Raw genomic sequence first — 24882 nt, 5'->3', positions numbered from 1 at the left:
CTTTAGGTTGAAAATCCACCAGTATGACCATCAGAGACTTCAGTAATGTTACGAAAAAAATAAATAAATATAAAAAAAAAATCTGTGCCAGACAAAATCATGAACTGTCCCTGGCTGACAAAACCGTTATTTGTGCATGACGATGTCTGTGACTGGTGCCTTATTTCCAGGCTTTCTATACTCACAGTTCCTAATCATTTTACTTTCCTAGGATTGTATATACAATCTGTATCTGAAGTGTTATTCACCTGTGACAGGTAACTCTTGTCATAATCAGTTGAGGGAGAGAGAGAAATGGAGTTTAACGTCCACTCGACATAAACTAAGTCATTTTGGGACTAACATATGGTTCAATTTTATGTCAATAAATCGCTTGCACGTAGGGGTCTTTTGCAGTAGGAGGAAACTGGAGGACTTAGGGAAAACCCATGAGGTTACCTAGGTGACCGGGGGATGGATGGATGAATAGTTATCTCATGCACGTTGTATCATAAGGTCTTTCATTGAGTCAACTGGCATTGTTTCAATTACCTGGTTGTACGTGACAAGGAGTAGGTTTTCTCCAGGTCCTCTGATTTCCTCCCACTGCTAAACACCCATACGCGCAAGCGATTTATTGAAATAAAATTGAACCATATGTTAGTCCCAAAATGACCTAGTTTATGTCGAGTGGACGTTAAACCCCATTTCTCTCCGTCTCTATTTCATTTAACAAGGTAAATATGATGCAAGACTGTGAGATTATTTCTTCTTGGTGATGGTTTCATTCTTAAACTCTTTTTTTTTTAAAGATGCATTATGTAAGACTTAGATAAAGAGCCGGTTGTTCTTGCTATAATAGTTCAAAAATAGATAATGAAAATTGAATGTATTGAACATTTCAGTCAAGAGCTGGTTGTTTTTGCTATAATTGTTCAAAAATAGGTAATGAAAGTTGAATACATTGAAATTTTCAGTCAAATTACTTTATTCCGTGTGTTTGAAATTTTGACAAAATAAAGTGTGGATTGTTTATTATCTTAGCAACTGTCTATTATCTGTTTTATCGTTATACTATTAAATAGGCCAGGGTCCTATTTCACGAAATTTTAACTAAGATAAAATCCAAATTTTAGTAATTTGATTGGATAATATTAGATTGATTTAAGTGCTTAGCCAATCAAGATTGGAGTATCAACTAAAATTTGAATTTTATCTTTAGTTAAGATTTCGAAAAACAGGGCCCAGGTGTACTAATCCACTTGAAGTCAGAGCCATCCAATGGCCTGGAGAGTTGATTATAGGCTTGTCATGTTAATAGATGTCTTAAATAATAGATTATTTAAAATTTGAAGCCAAAATAAAAGACTGGCAATAGACAGGTTTAACTCTTACATAATGCTTCTTTAAGGTCTCTCTGTTCATCTCAATCTTATTAAAACACAGATCTATTTAGTTCAAAATATTGTTTTACTTATCTTTACTACATTAGGATCTGTAAGAGTTGTTATATAAACCACGTTCTGAATGACGTGAGCTATTAGCCAATGAAACGGTCTGTTACGGTAATTTTTTGGCGTTGGCTGCACAGAACTGTGGGTAACCCACTAGAAACATCAACGCTGATTGGTTAATCATATGTCTGACGTCATGTTGTCAAAAGCTGCTCATATGACCCCTGACGCAACCTTCCACTACAACTCTTCATGTAGTAGAGGCCATCGAAAGTATATATAAAAAAAAAAATTTAGATCTGTATTTTAATCCGATTGTATTCATATTATGGATAATCCTATTCTGTTTAATATCATGTTATATACTTCAACAGCAGAACAGTTTTACACCTTATAATAATTATTCACATTGTTACAATTAACTTTTAAGCACTTGGACTCCTCGAAATGGCCTGTGAGCTGTTCACATATCTCGAACAGTTATGACTGTCAAAGTTATACCAGAAGTAGAAACATGGCCAGTTAGTTTACTTTGAAGTCATGAATTAAAACCTACCAGAAGTAGAAACATGGCCAGTTAGTTTACTTTGAAGTCATGAATGAAAACCTACCAGAAGTAGAAACATGGCCAGTTAGTCTACTTTGAAGTCATGAATGAAAACCTAATCGCTCCGTTATAGGGCCGGTTTATGCTCACTTACAGGGCTGGTCTACTCTCAGTTACAGGGCTGGTCTACGCTCAGTTACAGGGCTGGTCTACTCTCAGTTACAGGGCTGGTCTACGCTCAGTTACAGGGCTGGTCTACGCTCAGTTACAGGGCTGGTCTACTCTCAGTTACAGGACCGGTCTACACAGGGCTTGTCTATGCTCAGTTACAGGGCTGGTCTACTCTCAGTTACAGGGCTGGTCTACTCTCGGTTACAGGACCGGTCTACACAGGGCTGGTCTATGCTCAGTTACAGGGCTGGTCTATACTCAGTTACAGGGCTGGTCTATGCTCAGTTACAGGGCTGGTCTACTCTCAGTTACAGGGCTGGTCTACTCTCAGTTACAGGACCGGTCTACACAGGGCTGGTCTATGCTCAGTTACAGGGCTGGTCTACGCTCAGTTACAGGGCTGGTCTACTCTCAGTTACAGGACCGGTCTACACAGGGCTGGTCTATGCTCAGTTACAGGGCTGGTCTATGCTCAGTTACAATGCTGGTCTATGCTCAGTTACAGGGCTGGTCTACTCTCAGTTACAGGACCGGTCTACACAGATCTGGTCTATGCTCAGTTACAGGGCAGGTCTACGCTCAGTTACGATGCTGATCTACGTTAGGCATAATCTCCTCAGTAACGATGCCAATCTACGTTAGGCATAACCTCCTCAGTTACATGGCCTGTCTATGCTAGGCATAATCTCCCCAGTTACAAAACTGGTCTATGCTAGGCATAACCTCAGTTACAAGGCTGGTCTAGGCAAAGTATAACCTCCTCAGTTACAAGTCAAGGCATAACCTCCTCTATTACAAGCCTAGTCTAACCTAGGCATAACCTGTAAGGTACAGGTACAAATATTTTTTGTCGCTAATTAATGATTGTTTATTTATTGATTAAAATAATTACAATTGATTTATTATTACGGAAAATAGAGCACAGCAAGTATCAGATCAAGAACTACAACAACAACGTAGTCTGGAGTTAGCGGAGATGTACGCACATCGCCGTCACATTAGTCAAGAAGATACGCTCAGTATACATTCAGCAAGTGAACAGGATTTATCAGCTGTATGTATTCAGTTTATTTTAACAGGTTTATTGTTTATATGCTCAAATTGAAATGTGAACAATAATTGATAGAATACAATATCACAAAACTATTGTTTTATCCAAAAATTTTAACTTCCTTTAATGTCATAACTGACTTCCAGTCATTTTGTATTTAGTTCTTCATCCCCGAAGAAGTTAGTATTTTTACTGACAAACAATGGTTTTGTGATATTGTATATTAATTATTGTATATCACATTTGATCCCATCAAACCATCTGTAATTGGTTTGTGTTACATGTACCCGTTTCTATTAATTGGAAGTTTCTCACATTGAAATGTGGTTGTATATTGCTGTCACCCCCATCCGGTTTAGTGTTTGTTATTGTCGGGTGTGGGACGGAGGGCCTGACAAGAACAGCTGTTCGGATGGGATGAAAAACTGAAGTCCTGTGTACACATTGACGTGCCTGTAAAAGATCCCATGGCAGTTGGAATTCGATATAAGAGTAGGCGGTTGTGCCACTGTCCAGGCAAAATTTCCCTCATAGCACACTGTATGGCGTATGCCCGTCTTCATTAACCCAGTTGGAGCAGAAAAGTAGGACATTAACCCCCCATTTAATTTCGTTATATGAAATTTATGTTGAGTTAATTTCTACCATACAATATTTATAGACACCAACTAGACCAACCAGAAGCAGCGTATCTTCATCTATTCCAGAGGTAAGAGGCACTTTGATTCTCTTATGGTGGGGTTGGGTCCGAGGAACAATACATTTCTAGATCATCTGATTACTGATACAATAACGGGGGGTTGGATGGCCGAATGGTTAGCCCGTGCGCATTGTATCAGAAGGTCTGTCATTGAGACAACTGGCATGGTTTCGATTCCACGGTCGTATGTGACAAGGAGCCGGGTCTTCCAGTTTCCTCCCACTGCTAAAGACCCCTACATGCAAGCGAATTATTGAAATAAAATTAAACCATATGTTAGCCCCGAAATGATGTAGTTTGTGTCGAGTGAACGTTAAACCCCATTTCTCTCTCTCTCTCTCTTTACTGATATGATAAAATATAATCTTCTTATAGGCTGATGAAGATGAAGAACCTTTACCTGCAGGTTGGGCTATGGGACGAGCACCTAATGGCCGCCTATTTTTCATTGACCATAATGTTGGTAGAACTACATGGGTGAGTAAAAACTATGTTATCATTTGACAAAAAGACTTCTTATTAGACTGTTGTTGCTTCTGATGGGGGGGAGTTGGGTGGTCTAGTGGTTTAATCGCGTCTGTCATTGAGACAAAAACTGGCATGGTTTCGAATCCCTGGTTGTACGTGACAAGGAGTAGGGTTGCCTGTCCAACTTCGTGGGTTTTCTTCGGTTTCCTCCCACTGCTAAAGCGAATTATTGAAATAAAATTAAACCATATGTTAGTCCTGAAATGACCTAGTTTGTGTCGAGTGGATGTTAATCCCCATTCCTCTCTCTCTCTCTCTCTCTCTCTCTCTCTCTCTCATTGACTCTTCAGAGCAAAACAGTAGGACGTTAAACCTCATTTCATTTCTGTCATTGAGTCAAGTGTATCTGACGAGTAGAAGGCGTTGTCTGTCCAACCTCTTGGGTTTTCTCAGAGGCCTCCGGTATCCATCCACAGCTAAAGACCCTTATGCGCAAGCAAATTACTGAAATAGAATTGAACCGTGTGTTGGGCCCGAAATGACCTAGTTTGTGTCTGGACTTTAGACCAGGACTTCCCCTTCAAAATTTTCACAAAATTTTATTAATTAACAAGTAGGGTTTGCTCGTCCAGCCTTATGCGTTTTCTTCCTCTTCCGGATCTTTCGGTTTCCTCCCACAGAACTAAAGGCCCCTATATGCAAGCGAGTTATTGAAATAAAATAAAAATTGAACCAAATGTTAGTCCCATAATTACCAAAATGTCTGTTAAACTCCATTTCTCTCTTTCTGTTAACAGGATGATCCAAGACGTAGCCATCGTTCCTCACTTCACGGTCTTAATCCATCGTCACCATCACCCATGTTTAGACCATCATCTAACGAAGATCTCCTCAGAAACCTTGGTCCATTACCGGTAAGTTTTTAAAGCAGCCATATATTGTAGAAATATTGTTATCAGGGGCGCCGGAACCCAGGTACCAGGGTATACAAATGGTACCCTGCCCTTTTCTGGGGTATACTTGTATATCCATGCCCTAACGATGAAAGTTTTCAACCTTTTTACTAGTCTATTCATTTGTAAATAATCAGGCTTTTGTCTCTTTCATTATTATGTACATGTATTTTAAAGGGTTTTATGTTGGAATTTTAGAGGCGCTCTAAACTGCGTTCTCAGAATTGACAAATTTCAAAATTTTCTAGAGGCCCAGGGGAAATCTGATTAAAATACAGATCTATATTTCGTTTTGTTTTTTTATACTTTCGATGGCCTACACTATATGAAGATCTGACAAGTTATAGCGATAGGTCAAGTCAGGGATCAAAAGACCGACTTTTGACCTATGTCATCATGACCTTTGATTAAACAATCAGCATTGATGTTACTAGTGGATTACCCACAGTTCCGGGCAAAAAAGGTCAAACACTCGATTCGACAGACCATTTGATTGGCTGACCCCTCATTTCAAGCAGAACACAAGTTAAATAACAAGTCTTCCAGATCCATGTGTAGTAAAGACAAGTAAAACGAAATTTTGAACTATAAAAACAAAACGAAATAGGATCTGTGTTTTAACCAGATTGCCAAACACGTCCAGTCTTTGGTAAAGTGTACGTGGCAAGGAGTAGGGTCGCCTGTCCAACCTCCGGTTTCCTCCCACTGCTAAAGACCACTACGCGCAAGCGAATTATTGAAATAAAATTAAACCATATGTTAGTCCCGAAATGACCTAGTTTGTGTCGAGTGGACGTTAAACCCCATTTCTCTCTCTCTCTCTGGTAAAGTAGGAATATTGTTAAAAAAAACAACCACGTTCAGTCTTTGTTAAAGTAGTCATGTCGTTATTGATAAAAACCAACAAGTATTCACGGGGAATTAAAACATACTATTAATGAATCTAACAAATTTACACAATATTTGGAAACTGTAATTGTTGAATTGTTAGGCTATCAAAGTAACCTATATTTACCGTAAGAGATGTTATAGAGAACTAAACGGTGAGAATCATTCAAGAATATTTTGTTAGGAGAGCGGATCTATAGGCTTCTTGGGGGTTGGATGGCTGAATGGTTAGCGTGCGCGCTGTATCATAAAGTCTGTCATTGAGTCGACTGGCGTGGTTTCGAATCCCCGGTTGTACGTGACAAGGAGTAGGGTCGCCTGTCCAACCTCGTGGGTTTTCTCCGGGTCCTCCAGTTTCCTCCCACTGCTAAAGACCCCTACGCGCAAGCGAATTATTGAAATAAAATTAAACCATATGTTAATCCCGAAATGACCTAGTTTGTGTCGAGTGAACTTAAACTCCATCTCTCTCTCTCTCTCTCTCTCTCTCTCTCTCTAGGCTTCTGCCTGTTCTCCAATCCAGTTTCTGTGAATAAATATTGTTTAGAAAAAAAAAAGGTGATATTTGCTGTTAGTCTGGAATAGTCTGATGTTTAAAGTTTTTGCTGTTTTTGTAGCCTGGTTGGGAAGAAAGAGTTCATGCTGATGAAAGAGTATTTTATATAGATCACAGTAAGTTATTGTTATTCTTAAAGGGACAGTAACACTCTTGCTGGCTTGACAGCTCCAGAAAATAAAAAATAGCCTTATTCTAAGTACTAGATGTGTTAGTGTCCTACCTGTTGTGTAAATTATCCATTAAATCCTATTTTACTTGTCCAGAGGGTTCGAAAATATTTTTAAATTAAAGTTTCATTTGAATAGGTTTACGTTAGACGTTTCAAACCATTATGTTGAATTTTTCAAAATATTTAAATTAGGTGTGTTAAGATGAAATTTGTATCATCAATTAATTGGAATATTGTAAAACTAGCAGGATACCTGGCTTCGCTCGGGGGTCATAACCCCGAAACCGGAAGTGGTAGACTAACGCCACCTGGCATATGTTGCTCCCCGGTCCGAGCTACCCCTATACCCCAAATTTCAGACTCGGGGCAGACCTAGTGAAGCCGCCAACCCCGAACAGACCGGCTTTGCTCGGGGGTCATAACTCCGAAACCGGAAGTGGTAGACTAACGCCACCTGGCCTATGTTACTCCCCGGTCCAAGCTACCCCTATACCCCAAATTTCAGACTCGGGGCAGACCTGGTGTAGCCGCCAACCCCGAAAAGACAGACTTCGCTCGGGGGTCATAACTCCGAAACCGGAAGTGGTAGACTAACGCCACCTGGCCTATGTTACTCCCCGGTCTGAGCTACCCCTATACCCCAAATTTCAGACTCGGGCCAGACCTAGTGTAGCCGCCAACCCCGAACAGACTGGCTTCGCTCGGGGGTCATAACTCCGAAACCGGAAGTGGTAGACTAACGCCACCTGGCCTATGTTACTCCCTGGTCCGAGCTACCCCTATACACCAAATTTCAGATTCGGGGCAAATGTAGCCGCCAACCCCGAACAGACAGACTTTGCTCGGGGGTCATAACTCCGAAACCGGAAGTGGTAGACTAACGCCACCTGGCCTATGCTACTCCCCTGTCCGAGCTACCCATATACCCCAAATTTCAGACTCGGGGCAGACCTAGTGTAGCCGCCAACCCCGAACAGACCGGCTTCGCTCGGGGGTCATAACTCCGAAACTGGAAGTGGTAGACTAACGCCACCTGGCCTATGTTACTCCCCGGTCAGAGCTAACCCTATACCCCAAATTTCAGACTCGGGGCAGACCTAGTGTAGCCGCCAACCCCGAACAGACAGACAGACAGCCAAACGACAGTCACAAATATATATATAGATAGTACAATTTGTTGACCAGAATAAAGATTGGGACATATTATTCAGTTACAACAAGAGTGGTATTGAGCCTTTAACAATTCTCTCATATAACAAGCAGATCCCTACGCCTAAGCGAACTATTGAAATAATATTGTAACATGGACGTGAAATCTTCCTTTGTTCTTTTCGTTGAATGAGCAGATTGTTTTCCCTTTAGTAGATTGGGTGGAGCTTAACCGTGCAATAACTAGACATGTTCAATGTTATTGCACACTTTTACTGGTTTACACTAGTTTTAGTGGAAATCATATAGAGAATTGGGGTGGGTTTTCTGTGTAATAACAATAAGCATGTTGAGCAGTTGTCAATGTTACAAGTCATTTATAGCACGCTTCATTCGTCAACAGGTTTAACCCCTCGGCCTTCGATCTCTGGTTAAACCTGTTAACTCATGAAAGCCGTGCTATAAATATAACTTGTACCATATAGTAAATGCATGAGGACAGCACCACACATAATTACACAAAACATCTACGGACAAGACACAATATGCAGAAATAACAAATAAACGTACATACCAGATAAGGTGAATGAATCCAGGGGCTATGGTATTTCTGCAATGACCTAGTTTGTATTGAGTGGATGTTAAGCCTGTCCTGTTTCAGTCTTCCATGCATGTTAAACATACATTATGCAAGAGCTAAATCTGCCTATTTCAGGTATTTCTTTAGGCCTGAAATGTTATCTTAATTATTAATTAGACATTAAAGGCTCAATACCACTCTTGTTGTAACTGAATAATATGTCCCAATCTTTATTCTGGTCAACAAATTGTACTATTTTAGAATATTTCAATTAATTGATGATACAAATTTCATCTTAACACACCTTATTTAAAAATGTTGAAAAATTCAACATAATGGTTTGAAACGTCTAACGTAAACCTTTTCAAATGAAACTTCGATTTTAAAATATTTTCGAACCCTCTGGACAAGTAAAATAGGATGTAATGGATAATTTACACAACAGGTAGGACACTTAAACATCTAGTACTTAGATAGAGATATTATTTATTTTCTGGAGCTTTCACGCCAGCAATAGTGTTATTGTCCCTTTAATTAACCTATCCAGGCCATAATCAACTCTAGATGGCTGCGCTAGCCTGCGATCTTTAGTGGATTGTAAGCCGATTTACTGCATAACTTTCCTTCTCATTAAACGATTAAATGGATAATCGAGACTATGCTGTTTATCGTACTGACTTTAGTAATGATAACCGAGGCTTATGGGAATTTCAGTCGCTTAGTTCTCGGTTCATAGTGGATCAATTTGAATGAAATGTTCACCAAATTGCCTTCTACCTTATATAGTTTTTAACTATTATAGTGAGAACTGCCAACTTGTTACCGAATCTCCCATAATGTATCTTTAATCAAATGTGTTCAATACAATGTTTTCTTATTTTAAAGGGAGCTAAATCCCTATTCTTTGGCACCTAGAATTGGACACAAATATGTCGCAACGCATATAATAATGTAATATGAATGTATATAAACTGATTTACATTCAATCGTTTCTGTTTTTACTATAATTTCTAACAAGTTGTGTTCGGCGAAATACGTGAAGAGCTAGGTACCACCTTACATGTCAGTGCTCCTGATGGCTTGAAAAATCATGAATATTCTTCGCATGGCTTCGGACTCGGATATATGGAAATGCTCTATACTTTTAAGAGTCGACTGGCGTGGTTTCCAATCCCCGGTTGTACGTGACAAGGAGTAGGGTCGCCTGTCCAACCTCGTGGGTTCTCTCTGGGTCATCCGGTTTCCTCCAATTGCTAAACACCCCTACATGCAAGCGAATTATTGAAATAAAATTAAACCATATGTTAGTCCCGAAATGACCATGTGTATCAAGTGGACATTAAACCCTCTCTCTCTCTCTCTCTCTCTCTCTCTCTCTCTCTCTCTCTTTCTTTCTCTCTCTCTACTTTTATTTTTTATTTTATACAGATACACACCAGACACAATGGGAAGATCCTAGATTAAAGAAATTAGGGGGACCGGTAAGTTCATTTCTTAGAACCCCCTTGTACACCATTGGTAGCACATTAAATTATTGTCCACGATATACTCGGGAACATATATATATTTATACACAGTGTTTTAGGTTATGAGATGAAGATTGGTGGTTGTGTACTGAGTACAATCAGTTTATATTAAAGATGGGTTCCCAGAAAAGTATTTATCGGGTGGTTATTTCCAATAAAAGTATGGTAATTTTGGTATATATGGAAAGTAAAGATATCCAATCTTACTAGAAAAATACTGGATTCCCCGAAAAACACTCACGGAGCGTATACAGCACAAAAATGTAAGGGTTCCCCTAATCAACAGCCCGACGATTAGGAATTTCTGCACGCGTGATGTCAAAGGTCACACACGAACATTGAGCGCTTGATGTACAAGTTGATAAACGCTTTGAAGTGTTAGACGTACAACACTTTCTGAGATAAAAATGCCGGAAAAGGACGCGGGTAGTGGATAATCCGAGAATTTAAATAGGATTCGATATTTGTTATAAATAGTAAGCGATTAAAGACAACATCGTCTTATGTCTGCAATGGATTCTCCTCTGACTTGTAAGTCACGTGACGTAAACATGACCTGGTTTGATCGAATTTTAATAGCAGAGAATTCCTTCGCAATTACAATGTTTGAGAAGGATTTGAAGCAATTAGTTTGAATATGTTTTTAGTCCATATATACCATTAAATCACCCAGTTTGTACGCGGGAATGTATCTTTAATAATGTACTTCTACGGGAAACAAGAGCCTAAATACAGACCATTGATTGGATAATATATTTCTACCAGAAACAAGGGTCTAAATACAGACTTCTGATTGGATAATATATTTCTACGAGAATGAAGGGCCTAAAAACTGATCACTGATTAGATAATATATTTCTACGAGAAACAAGAGCCCAAACACAGACTTCTGATTGGATAATGTATTTCTACGAGAAACAAGAGCCCAAACACAGACTTCTGATTGGATAATGTATTTCTACGAGAAACAAGGGCCTAAAAACTGGTCACTGATTGGTTAATATATTTATATTTCAGGCTGTACCGTATTCACGAGACTACAAACAGAAATATGATTATTTTAGATCTAAACTAAGGAAACCAGTAAGTGTACATTGTTATAAAATATTTAAGGTTAGAGATATATGTATATGGTAATTGGGGGTTAGATGACCGAATGTGGTTAGCATGTGCACGCTGTATCATAAGGTCTGTGGTTTCCTCCCGCCATTAAAGACCCCTACGCGCAAACAAATTATTAAAATAAAATTAAACCATATGTTAGTCCCAAAATGACCTAGTTTGTGTCGAGTGGACGTTAAACCGTATTTCTCTCTCTCTCTCTCTCTCCAAATGGGGTTTAATGTCCACTCGACACAAACTAGGTCATTTTGGGACTAACATATGGTTTAATTTTATTTCAATAATTCGCTTGCGCGTAGGTATTTTTAGCAGTGGAAGGACCCGGAGAAAACCTATAAGGTTGGACAGACGACCCTACTCCTTGTCACCTATAACTAGGGAATCGAAACCATGCCAGTTGACTCAATGACAGACCCTTATGGTACAGCTCGCACGTGCTAAACATTCGGCCATGCAACCCCCCCATAATGGTTTGAAGTATGTTTAATGTGAATGGTTTATGTGTGCATGTTGGATCAGAACGTCTGTCATTAAGTCAATTGACATGGTTTCAATTCTCCCCTTGTACGTGACAAGGAGTAGGGTTGCCTATCTAACCTTGTGGGTTTTCTCTAGATCCTGCGGTTTCCTCCTATAGGTTAGTCGGGATTGGACATTAAACCATCTCTCTCTCTCTCTCTCTCTCTCTCTCTCTCTCTCTCTCTCTCTCACACACACAATTGGGTACTAGTTTATCAATACCTGACAATTAGTATGTACAACTATTCCTTTTTATTTATAAGGCAAGTGCACCGAACAAAATAGATATCAAAGTAACGAGGAAGAATGTATTTGAAGAATCTTATAGATATGTAATGAATATAAAGGAAACAGAACATCTTAAAACAAGGTTTGTTTATATTTTGTATGTAATATACTATTCAAAAAAAGTAGGGGATATTTGATTTTGGGGGCATAATACTAAAATATGCAAATGACTACGAAAAAAGTCACTATAGAACCTAACAGAAGAAACATTTCCAGTTACATGTGACGCCCAAACGCACCAATAGTTACCGCATGGAATGCAGGTGATGCTTGGGATCATCATGGGGGTCCAACCCAAGATTTGCACGACTCTGACTTTGAATGTTACAGTCATTGTGGCATTGAAGTCCAGGGTGGAAACATCAGTTTAATTGTTTTAGTGACCAGAAAACAAATTTTGATATGCGTCGGCTTACCCAAAATGAAAGGTTACGTGCCCTTGGCATGCTACAGATCGGCACAACACAGGCGGTTGTGGCGCGGACGATGAATGTTTCTCAGTCTGTCATAAGCAGGCTATGGTCCAGATACCGTGATACACAATCTGTACAGGACAGACCACGCTCAGGTCGACCAAGGGCGACAACTCAAGCCCAGGATCGATTTATCCGTACCTTGGCCTTGAGAAATCGTGTCATCACAGCAAATCAGATCAGCGCTCGTCTTCAAACAGACACTGGTGTGAGAGTGAGTGGCCAGACGATTCGGAATCGACTGCATAGGGGTCACCTTCGCGCCCGACGTCCTCGCGTGATCCCTTGTTTGAGAGATCATCACATTCAGGCAAGACGTCGTTGGTGTAGGGATCGTCAACACTGGGATAATCGACGCTGGCGCAATGTGATGTTTTCAGATGAGTCAAGGTTCACTGTTGATTTTTGGGACAGACGTAGGAGGGTGTGGCGTCGTCGAAACGAGCGCTTCCAAGACGTTAACGTCATCAGACATGATCGATTTGGGGGTGGTTCTGTTATGCTGTGGGGAGGCATCACTGTTGCTGGAAGAACGGCTTTACATGTTGTTGCAGGGCGTGTTACAGGCCAGTACTACCGGGACAACATCTTGGCAGTCCATGTTGTGCCGTTCGCACGACGTCATGGCCGCCGTTTCATCTTCCAGGATGACAACGCAAGATGTCACAGGGCCAGGATCGTTACAGGTTACCTCCAACAACAGAACATCACCACAATACCTTGGCCAGCACTGAGTCCCGACCTCTCCCCCATCGAGCATGTCTGGGACATGCTTGGACAGAGGTTACGTCAACGTCAACAACGTCCTGCCAATGTCCAAGAACTTGCTGCTGCGTTGCAACAGGAATAGGACAATCTGGACCAAAATGACCATAGACGTCTCATTAGGAGTATGCCACGTCGGATCAATGCTTGTTTGGCAAACAGAGGAGGATTTACCCGTTACTGACTTGGTTGTGATGCTGTGGTAACTTTGCTGTTTGACCCCGGGTATCATTTTACCCTTATAATGGTCAGTCTGTGCCTTACTTAGTCTAACGATCATTTGGAATAAATCGATGAATGTGAACTTCATTTCATTTTGTCATTTGTTTCTTCGTCAGTTTCATTAGGTGACTTTAATAACACTTAAAAATCAAATATCCCCTACTTTTTTTGAATAGTATAGTATAAAGCCACTGAACATCTTGAACAAGGTTTGTTTATATTGTTCACATAATAGTAGGGTGGCACAGAACACCTTTAAACAATGGTTGTTTATATTGCTTATATAGTAGTAGGGTGGCACAGAACACCTTAAAACAAGGTTTGTTTATATTGTTTATGTAATAGTATAGAGCCACGGAACATCTTGAACAAGGTTTGTTTATATGGTTCACGTAATTAGGGAGCCACGGAACATCTTGAAACAATGGTTGTTTATAATGTTCATGTAATAGTAGGGTGCACAGTGGCACAGTGAGTATGGCTCCGACTCTCTTAAACAGAATATGTCAGTATGATTCCCCCCTTGGAAACTATCAAGAATGGGAGATTTGATAAAGAGATGGCAGTTTTCACTATAATAGTTAAAAACTAGATAATGTAACTGGAATATGCTGAAATTTCAGTCTGAACCGAGATATAAGCGATTGAATTTCAGGCCTAGCCTTGATTATCATTAGTAAAGTTGGTACGATAAAAAACATAGTCTCGATTATCCATGTTTGCCTTTAATCATCAATGAGCGTTGAGCAGCAGATCAGATTCAAATCTAATAAAAATTGGAAGCATCATTTGATTATGGTCTTGTCATGTTAATAAATGTCTAATTAATAATTTATATAACATTTCATGCCTAAACAGCTGACAAGGACAGCTGTCTAGTCGTTCGGATGGCACGAAAAAAAAACGAGGTCCCGTGTACACATTGGCGTGCACGTAAATGATCCCTTGACAGTTGGAATAACGTATGCCTGTCTTCATTAGCCCAGTTCAGAGCAGAACAGTAGGACGTTAAACCCCTTTTCATTTCATTTTATGCCTTAAGAAAGACCTTCAATAGGAAGATTTATCTGTTGTATGTTTAAAGATGATAATTATTTGTATTTTAGGTTATGGATAGAATTTGATGGTGAAACAGGTTTAGATTACGGTGGTGTTTCTAGAGAATGGTTTTATCTTTTATCTAAAGAAATGTTTAATCCTTATTATGGTTTATTTGAATATTCAGCCACGTAAGTTATTAACTGAAATGTGGGGTTGGTGTCCGGATGGTTTAATACATGCGCGTAAGATCAGAGGGTCAAGTGGCGTGGTTTCGAGTCTCCACTTGTATGTGATAAGGAGTGGGGTCGCCTGTCCAACCTCGTTGGTTTTCTCCATGGCCTCCGGTTTCCTCCCACTGCTAAAGACCCTTACACACAAGCCTATTATTGAAATAATACTGAACCATATGTTAGTCCCGAAATGACCTAGTTTGTGTTATGTGGATGTTAAATCCCTTTCTCTTTCCCATTCTCTTCACATTTCATATATTCGTGTTTTATTTCCAGTTTCAACAGATTAGACTTGCCACCATATGCTGAAATAATACTGAACCATACACGCTAGTGAATTATTGCAATAAAATTGAACCATATGTTAGTCCCGAAATGACCAGTTTGTGTCGAGTGGACGTTAAACCCCATCTCTCTCTCTATATATATTTTGGTACGTAGAGTGTTTATGAATATTTCAGAGATAACTACACACTTCAGATTAATCCGTTATCATGGATGGCCAATGAAGATCATCTATCATTCTTTGAGTTTATAGGAAGAATAGCTGGTATGGCTATATATCACGGAAAATTATTAGATGGTAAGTCTTGTATTTCCTAGGGAGGTTGGATGGCCGAAGGACAGCGTATGCGCGTTGTATCATAAGGTCTGTCATTGAGTCAACTGGCGTGGTTTCAAATCCCCGGTTGTATGTGACAAGAAGAAGAGTCGCCTGTCCAACCTCGTGGGTTTTCTCAGGGTACTCCGGTTTCCTCCCACTGCTAAAGACCCCTACGCGCATGCAAATTATTGAAATACATTTGAAGCATAGTTTTATCAGTCCCAAAAACAGATATAATGCGAACATAGCATTATATTAAGTTTATCCGGAAATTCTCACAGTTGATTGACACCTTTTGAGGGTTTGAGAGATATCAATTCCAAAACTTTCAATCAAGTATCCCCAAAAGGTCACCAGTTAAACCAGTTAACACAAATGAACTTTTTATTATAGGTTTTTTCATTCGTCCGTTCTATAAAATGATGTTACGGAAACCAATCACATTGAAAGACATGGAGTCAGTGGTAAGTACGATTTCTAGACATGACTCAGTTGAAATTTGTGTTCAAAAGGGGAGACAACTTATGAGAAATTGTTAAACCTTGTGATAACGACAAAAATTGTCATCCGATCATATAAATTAGTGAAATGAAGAATCCTATCGAATTTCAGCAATTTCTGTTAATTATGTCTAAAGTTATGGCCCTTGTTTGGCTTTGTTAAACCTTGTGAATGCTTGAATGACAAAAGTTATCATCTGATCTGTTTGAAATTTATATTTATATGCATCATTTAAATTAGTGAACTGAAGAAGCTGGTAGAATTTCACCTATTTCTGTTAATTACTTTTAGAGTTATGGCCCTTGTTTCACTTCATTGGACCATGTCAACGCTTGAACGATAATAATTATCTTCGGATCTGTATAGAATTTATATGCATTATTTGAATAAGTAAAACAAAAAAACCTGTCGAATTTCAACATTTTCTGTAAATTACTTCTTTCAATTTATAGAACCTTCAAACAAAGAAAATTATAATCTGATCTGTATGAAATTGTCTTGTAAATAAATGCCCCCAATTATCTACAAAAGAATAAATGCACCAACCCTTGTCAACCGCTCGGACGATTTAGCTGTTGTTGGCGTATGTTTCATTGCCTGGCAACCTATTTTTTGCCTTTTTTTTTCTTCAGGATTCTGAATATTATAATTCTCTGATCTGGATAAAAGAAAATGATCCTGCTGATTTAGAATTAAATTTCTCAGTAGAAGAAGACCAGTTTGGCGAGGTAATTTGAGTTTGTATAGGATTTTTAAACTAGTTTCCAATTATTTAAATATTGGTAAAATAATTCATAAATAATTGTGTTGATAATCAAAATGAAATGAAATGAAATGGGGTTTAACGTCCTACTGTTCTGCTCCTATACTGGACTAATGAAGACGGGCATACGCCATACAGAGTGCTATGAGGGAAATTTTGCCCGGGCAGCGGCACTATCGCCTACTCTTATATCGAATTCCAACTGCCAAGGGATCTTTTACGTGCATTCCAATGTATACACGGGACCTCGGTTTTTCGTCTCATCCGAAGGACTAGACAGCTGTCCTTGTCAGGCCCTCAGTTCTGCACCACTGACAAGGGGAAACCACGTCGGAAAATCCAGATGAACTTTCTCGGCCAATGCAGGGATCGAACACCCGACCTCCAGGCTAGCGAGCCAGTGTCTTAACCACCTAGTCACGTTGATAATCAGAGGTCGCAGTAGAATTATCAAAATTTTGCTTTTTTGCTCTCTACATCTGCATGATTTAGAGTCTCTTAATAGAAGCAAGTAAAATGGTTACGTGAACAACCCTATTTTAAGTGTTCTTATTTCATTGATATTGTATTGAGTCTAATTATAACATAATGTTGACGGCACAGTCATTTCAATCTTTCACTTCGACAGGAAGTAAAGAGCAAACTATCGCTATGAAAGCCAATATTTGATTGGCTGAATGTAAACAGGTTAAGACGTGCACGTTGAATCATAAGGTCCAACTTCCCACTGCTAAAGACCCCCTATGCGCAAGCAAATTATTGAAAAAAATTGAACCATATGTTAGTCCCGAAATGACATGGTTTTTATCCAGTAGTTTTCAGTATTTTAATTTAATCGTATTTTTTTGTTTTATATAAAATAGATTCAAGAATTTGAACTGAAACCAAATGGAGCTAATATACCAGTGACAAATGATAATAAATTAGAATATATTGAGTGAGTATTCCCTGAAGCCCAAGGAGAAGCTATACAAGGAGTAGGATCGCCTGTCCAACCTCGTGGGTTTTCTCCGGGTTCTCCGGTTTCCTCCCACTGCTAATGACCCCTATGCGCAAGCGAATTATTGAAATAAAATTGAACCATATGTTAGTCCCGAAATGACCTAGTTTGTGTCGAGTGGACGTTAAACCCCATTTCTCTCTCTCTCTCTCTTAATCCAGTGCATGTGCATGCTGTATTATAAGGTCTGTCATTGAGTCAACTGGGGTGGTTTCGAATCCCCGGTTGTACGTGACAAGGAGTAAGGTCGTCTGTCCAACCTCGTGGGTTTTCTCCAGGTCCTCTGGTTTCCTCCCACTGCCAAAGATCTCTACGCACAAGCGAATTATTGAAATAAAATTGAACCATGTGTTGGTCCTGAAGTGACCTAGTTTGTGTCGAGTGGATGTTAAACCTCATTTATCTCTCTCTTTAAACCAATGTCTCTAGTCAATTTGGATGGGATGAAAACCTGAGGTTCCATGTACATGGGGTTTTATGCGACAAAGAGTAGGGGAGTAGGGTCGTCTGTCCAACCTCGTGGGTTTTCTCAGGGTCTCTCTCTCTCTCTCTCTCTCTCTCTGTTTCAAAAATAAAAAAATGTCAAATCGAAATCTCTCCAATTTATTTTCACAACGATTGTTATACATAATGATACTAGTTATCTGAAAAACAACTGAATAGTTTCAGTGTTGGACTCCAGCCTGCTAAGGACCCCTACGCACAAGCAAATTATTGAAATAAAATTTGAACCATGTTAGTCCCAAAATGACCTAGTTTGTGTCAGTGAACTTTAAACCCCCATCCATCTCTCATTCTCTCTCTCTCTCTCTCTGTTTTAACATCCAACCTGACTAATTATAAGCCATGCTGTGTGGTAGGAGGGTGTCGAGAAAGATCATCTGGTTTATCCAGAGTGGTTCCCCCTTGTCAATGGTGCAGTACCTAAAAAGTCTTGTCTCTCTCTCTCTCTCTCTCTCTCCCCTAAGTAGTTTACCTATTTATTTCAAAAGTTACAAACAAATGCCTTAAATTATGTGAACTGGACACTATTTCATCCATTTTATTTTATGTATATGTATTTCAGGTTAGTGATAAAATATCGTTTTGTATCTCGAGTGGAATCACAGATGAAGTCATTAATGAAGGGTTTTAACACGATATTAACTCAGAATCTTATACAAATATTTGATGAAAATGAATTAGAGGTGAGATTGATTATTGTAATTAACCTTATTTATTTTAAAAATGGTAGAAATTAGTTCAACTTTAGGACAGCACACATTAAGCTACCTTCCACTACAACCTGTCAGATCTTCATGTAGTGTAGGCCATCGAAAGTATAAAAAAACGAAACGAAATGTAGATCTATTTTGATCAGATTATGTTTGGTTGGACCCCAAATGTTGCGTGCTTGTCCCAGGTTTTTAAAGACCACGTAAGATCAAAAATCTAAATTGCATGTATGTATAGCCCATGGTTACTATATCAACTTTACGGCAAGTTCACACCAATCTGATTAAAATTAAGTCCGCTGTTAACGTTTAAGTATCCGACACGCAAAAACGCTTTTCGATTTTTCAATTACGACCTTAATCCGGTTGATTGGCTGGTGACGTCACAGGCACTACACATAGGATATACATTATCTATACAATATCTCACTGTCTGTACAGTATTGCACTATCAATACACACGGCAACTGGACAAGCGTCTATTGACGGTCCAATTACCACGTGACTGGCCTGATCATAATCACCGAATTATCGTCTTTCATTGGTATAGATTAGACATTTGTGATTGGAATATTTTAGAGTGAATTTAAAATGCTGTATCATGCCGTAGATCATTTTCAGCTTCCTTTGTTTAAATAGGCCACGTGTCAAATGAAGATGACTCAAGAAATTAGCGCATTTACCGGTAATTTGGATAACCCCGTAATACTTGATATCCCAAACTTAAGTACAGAAATACAAATGGTGCCAGTCATTTGTCGATATATTCATTATTAGCTATATATAATAATAAAAACCATTTCTATACATAAAGAACAACTGCAGTGAATATGGAATTTTCCGATGACTATGCATAACATGTACAATAGATCGCACTCATTTCTCTGCCAATCAACGCTTGGTATCTTATTACCATGTACCGTTCCATGTACTACGGGTGTAGTAAATGAAGTTAAACTTCGCCGCGAAAATTGCATGGGATCATTCGTGGGGTTCCTGGTGCCGTTTGGTGAGTGATTAAACTGTCAATGCAATTGTAAAATACTTTTATTATAAAGAAAATAACCGATGTTAGACATTATAACATAATGGTATCAAAAACGTTTATCCATCCATCAATTAAATGTGTTTTAAACGCCAATCAACAAATAATACGAGGCAACTTGATTACAAAAACACCAGTGAGCAATAATTATTGGATATATAGTAATTTTAAACAACTTATTAGTAAAACTTAATTATTTTATACAATTAATGTGTGTGTGTGTATGATTCTACCATTAGTTCGTTCGTGAGGTATTACGCATACGTTCCACTTAGTGACGTCTTTGATCTGGCCGGCGTAAAAAAAGATAATTACCTAATCAACATTCTTAATCCCACTAACACTCACTGCTAACACCAACGTGTAAATTAATTTATGGCCCATGCCTGTATAACTCGTTGTTGTCGTTAGTTAGTTGTAATTTACGCCCGCTTCCACCGAGGTGATATCGCAGATATCGTATAACTTTTATAGCCGGATTGATTAATTAATGACAGATATTAACGACACTACACTTTATGTGAAAAAGCGAAGTGCTCGCAGTAAAAACCACATAGCTGGACCCGTATATTATTTACATATTAAAAGTGTTCGTCCAATAAGTTCCATATTGTAAAAAATTAATTAAGAGTTCAAGACTTCAAAGTTTAAAAGTTGTAGGCACTCTCAATTGGATCTTAAATCAAAATGAATTACAAAACAAATTATTCCGTAGTCAATTGTTTTATTTAATTAGGGGGATTAAGGAATCCTTCAGGCGTTAAAGAATACACACGCCGGCTGTATATAGGTAATTAAGGAATAAACATTCCGAATATGCATTCGGTCACTGGCGTCTGAGGGGATTAAGAGTGTTTTCGATAATTGGCAAAGTCGTTTTCACGGAAGGTCAATTTTTACGACTTTGAGTGAAGATAGCTGAATTAATTTCAACCAGATTGGCGTGAACTTGGCGTAAAGTGGATATAGTAATTACTCGCTACACCCATTAAAAAGTTTTTCCACCCATCTTATGTGCACTTTAAATCATGGTTTACGTCCTGGTCTTGGCTGTCAAAATTCATCGTGATTTTCTGGCGTCGTGCAGGATGTAGGGCCTGACACGGACAGTTGTCTCGTCATTTGGATGGGACAAAAACCCAGGTCCTTTGTACACATTGGCATGCACATAAAAGATCCCTTGGGAGTTGGAATTCGATATAAGAATAGACCGTAGCGTCGCTGTCTCTGCTAAATTTCCTTTAAAGCCCTGTTCGGAGCAGAACAGTAGGGTGTTGTACATTATAGTCTTTGGTCGAGAGGCTATTACCCCTTGACTACCAAGGTACCCTAACACAAACTAGGTCATTTCAGGACTAACACATGGTCCAACTTTATTTCAATAATTCGCTTGCACGTAGGGGTCTTTAGTAGTGGATGGAAACCGGAGGACCCGGAAAAACCCCACGAGGTTGGACAGGCGACCCTACTCTTTGTCACGTGCAACAGGGGATTGAAAAGCCATGCCAGTTAACTCAGTGACAGACCTTATGATAAAACTAACCATTTGGCCATCCAACCCCCCTTGAGGAGGATATAAATGAATGTATATTTATTTTTTATATAGTTATTGATGTGTGGTTTACAAGATATAGATGTCAATGATTGGAAGTCACATACAGCATATAAAGGAGAATATAACCCTAATCACCCTACTATTATCTGTTTCTGGAAGGTAAACTCATTAAACACACATTATACAACAGCTAAATCTGTCTATTGCAGCTCAATAAACATTAACAGTTTATCTTTCAGTCAGCAGTTTATTTTTATAGCCAATGATCATCCTTGGCATTTTTCACTGCTAATTCCACACTAAAATTGATTACTTAAACATACATTATGTAAGAGGTAAATCTACCTATTGAAGGTCTTTCTTTAGGTCTAAAATGTTTTATAAACTATTAATTAGATATTTATTAACATGAAAAGACCATAATCAACTCTTGATGCCATCTTATCTGTCCGATTTTCTTTGGATTTGTGGTCAAACGTCTATCGCAAAAATGGATAATCGAGACTGTGTTACTTATCGTGACGGAGCTAACAATGACATAAGGTTAAAATAAGGTTTTCAGCATATTCCCTTTACATTATCTAGTTTTTAACTATTATAGTGAGAAATGCCAGCTCTCTTTACCCAATCTTACCTAATGTATCTTTAACATTTGATTAAAATCAAAATATTGCAAATCGATGACAAGACAATCTTCTTCTCATCGGGTACCCCAAATGAATTTTGACAACTTGCTGGTCAGGGTCCGTTCCATGAATCATACGAAAAAGTATGTGTATGCAGTTTATTTTATGAACTTGACATTGTAACCTTAAAACTTTCTTCTACATATTTTTAAGAACTTGACATTAGTGCTCCTACGGTTAGGACCTTTTTCTTATTTGAATAACCGTAGCTATTAACCGGTTAGTAACCATTTAACTGTATGGTATCAATTTTAAACATAAAACAGAGCTTGTCAGGAGGTGCGAGTCATTACTCATGCGCACGCTATACTTGCCTAATAAGCATTATACGCGCAAAAATTGTTTCATAGAAATGTACAATTCTTTAATGAAAATTTAAACTATCTAAGGCCATAGTTATTTGTTTACCTGGTTTACTTGGTTCATTTGAAACATTTTTTAATTCAATATTACAATAATATACAAAACAATACTCTGTTTCCCTTCGTACATGACATATGGCGATAATATTACGATTACACAATGTTACACAAAGAATAGAATAAAGTAAATTGGAAGGCGTCTATTGATTGGACAATTAAGAAATAATTCCTCGCTTGCAAGTAGAATTTTTATGATTGGTTAATTTAACTAAAATCCAAAGTAGAATTCTCGCGATAAATTACGAGATATGAAACGTGTTGAATGTCGTAACGAATCTAGTATAATGTCATTTTCTAGCCTTTATGATTATATTTTGAATGGTGGTTACGTTTTTAAGTAAATAATAAATAAAGTAGAATATAGTTAGAAATGCCGAGAAGTATTTAGATTGGATTAACAATAGCAAAAGTCAGAACAATGTCCGTTGACTTTGCCGTATGACTACGACGAGTGCTATTAATTGTATTATTTTTTAGCAGTCGACATCGTAGGATGACTGTTACATGTTAGATTTTCAAACATCAAATTCAAAATGACAACGGGCAAGTTTTGTTATCAAGAGGAATATAATCAGACACAACTCTATGTAATGGGGGACATATCCGAATAACCATACCGTTGAATTCGAACCGTTTAACCGTCCAGTTCTAACAGTTTACGGCTATCCGTAGGAGCACTCCCCGACATCGTAACTGGAACACAATATTTTGTATTTTTTTATAAACTGAACATTTGAATTATATCTTACAGGTTGTTTATTCATTCCCCAATGAAATGAGGGCCCGTCTTCTACAATTTGTAACGGGAACATCCAGAGTTCCCATGAACGGTTTCGCAGAACTCTACGGCAGTAATGGTCCGCAACTTTTTACGATAGAAAAATGGGGAAAGATAACGCAATTACCCAGAGCTCATACATGGTATGTTCTCATTTATTATCATATTAGTCGTTCGGATGGGACGAAAAACTGAGGTCCTGTGTACACATTGGCGTGCATGTAAAAGATCCCCTGACAGTTGGAATTTGATACAAGAGTAGGCTGTAGTGCCGCTGTCCGGGCAAAATGTCCCTCATAGCACACTGTATGGCGTATGCCTGTCTTCATTAGCCCAGTCGGAGCAAAACAATAGGACGTTAAACCCCATTTCACTATTATGATATTGGCGTGTGTGGAGTCGTCGGGATGACTCGCTTACCTGGAGGTCCCAGGTTCGATCCCAGTGTTGGCCTAGAAAGTTAAATTGTACCGATTGTGTTCTTTAGATCATAAGGTCAGTCATTTCGATTCCCCGATTGTAATGGAGAAGGAGTAGGATCGCCTGTCCAACCTCGTCGGTTTTCTCCGGGTCCTTCTGTTTCCTCCCACTGCTAAAGACACCTACGCGCAAGCGAATTATTGAAATAAAATTAAACCATATGTTAGTCCCAAAATGACCTTGTTTGTGTCGAGTGGACCTTAAACCCCATCTCTCTCTCTCTCTCTCTCTCTCTGTGTTAAGTGGATGTTAAAGCCAATTCTCTCTCCCATTCTCTCTTTCCAATTTCAAATATTTACATTTTATTTCCAGTTTCATCAGATTAGACTTGTTGCCATATGATGAAATAATACTGAACCATATTTTAGTCCCGAAATGTCGAGTGGACATTAAATGCCATTCTCTCTTTCCCATTTCAATTATTTACGTTTTATTTCCAGTTTCAACAGATTAGACTTGCCACCATATGAGGACTATCATGAATTACGGACTAAATTAGTGACGGCTCTCGAGAACACACAGGGTTTTTACGACGTGGATTAAAACATCCAATGGATTGAAGACCACCAGTGTCAGTTATATGGTCAGCTACTATATACAAACAGAGACAATATGGCAATTATCTCGGTCAACCCGTGTATATTACGATCATATTTTTTGTTTATGTTTTTTCCAAGCCGCAGATGTGGAAACAAATGTTCCGCAAATGTTCGGCTTCAACACAGATGACCCAAAAATCTAACAAGTGTGATTTCTCAAACATTTTATCGAAACATTTTTGTTTGTGTTTTTTTAAACCCGCAGACGTGGAAACAAATCGATCGGAACGATGTTTTCATGGATGTTTGGCTAAAATGTTCCATCGTCTGTGTTTTGTTTTAGTCTGTTGCAGGGGCTTTTGTTTCACTAATATTTACTGGTTTTGACTGACTGACAGTCAAATTGTCAGTCAATTTATAAAATTAGAATTGCAAAGGAAT

At 38.7% G+C, this 24882-nt stretch overlaps 1 protein-coding gene across 3 annotated transcripts in view; it reads left to right on the top strand.

Moving 5' to 3' along the window:
• Positions 1-24556, top strand: part of LOC126817361 (E3 ubiquitin-protein ligase NEDD4) — a 41713-nt gene extending 17157 nt beyond the window's left edge. For all 3 annotated transcript variants that reach the window (XM_050544287.2, XM_050544288.2, XM_050544286.2), the window contains 17 exons: positions 3070-3205; positions 3864-3911; positions 4278-4379; positions 5168-5284; positions 6829-6883; positions 10097-10149; positions 11212-11277; positions 12099-12205; positions 14690-14812; positions 15316-15437; positions 15852-15922; positions 16592-16687; positions 17586-17659; positions 18789-18909; positions 21588-21695; positions 23396-23565; positions 24343-24556. In XM_050544287.2, the coding sequence (XP_050400244.1) occupies positions 3070-3205; positions 3864-3911; positions 4278-4379; positions 5168-5284; positions 6829-6883; positions 10097-10149; positions 11212-11277; positions 12099-12205; positions 14690-14812; positions 15316-15437; positions 15852-15922; positions 16592-16687; positions 17586-17659; positions 18789-18909; positions 21588-21695; positions 23396-23565; positions 24343-24445 (1672 nt within the window). In that variant the 3' untranslated portion in view covers positions 24446-24556. The remainder of the gene's footprint in view (positions 1-3069; positions 3206-3863; positions 3912-4277; positions 4380-5167; positions 5285-6828; positions 6884-10096; positions 10150-11211; positions 11278-12098; positions 12206-14689; positions 14813-15315; positions 15438-15851; positions 15923-16591; positions 16688-17585; positions 17660-18788; positions 18910-21587; positions 21696-23395; positions 23566-24342) is intronic.
• Positions 24557-24882: the final 326 nt, after the last annotated feature.

The sequence above is a fragment of the Patella vulgata genome, chromosome 4, assembly GCF_932274485.2.
Source record: "Patella vulgata chromosome 4, xgPatVulg1.2, whole genome shotgun sequence".
Lineage (NCBI taxonomy): Eukaryota > Metazoa > Mollusca > Gastropoda > Patellidae > Patella > Patella vulgata.
This window is presented reverse-complemented; position numbering and strand designations above follow the sequence as displayed.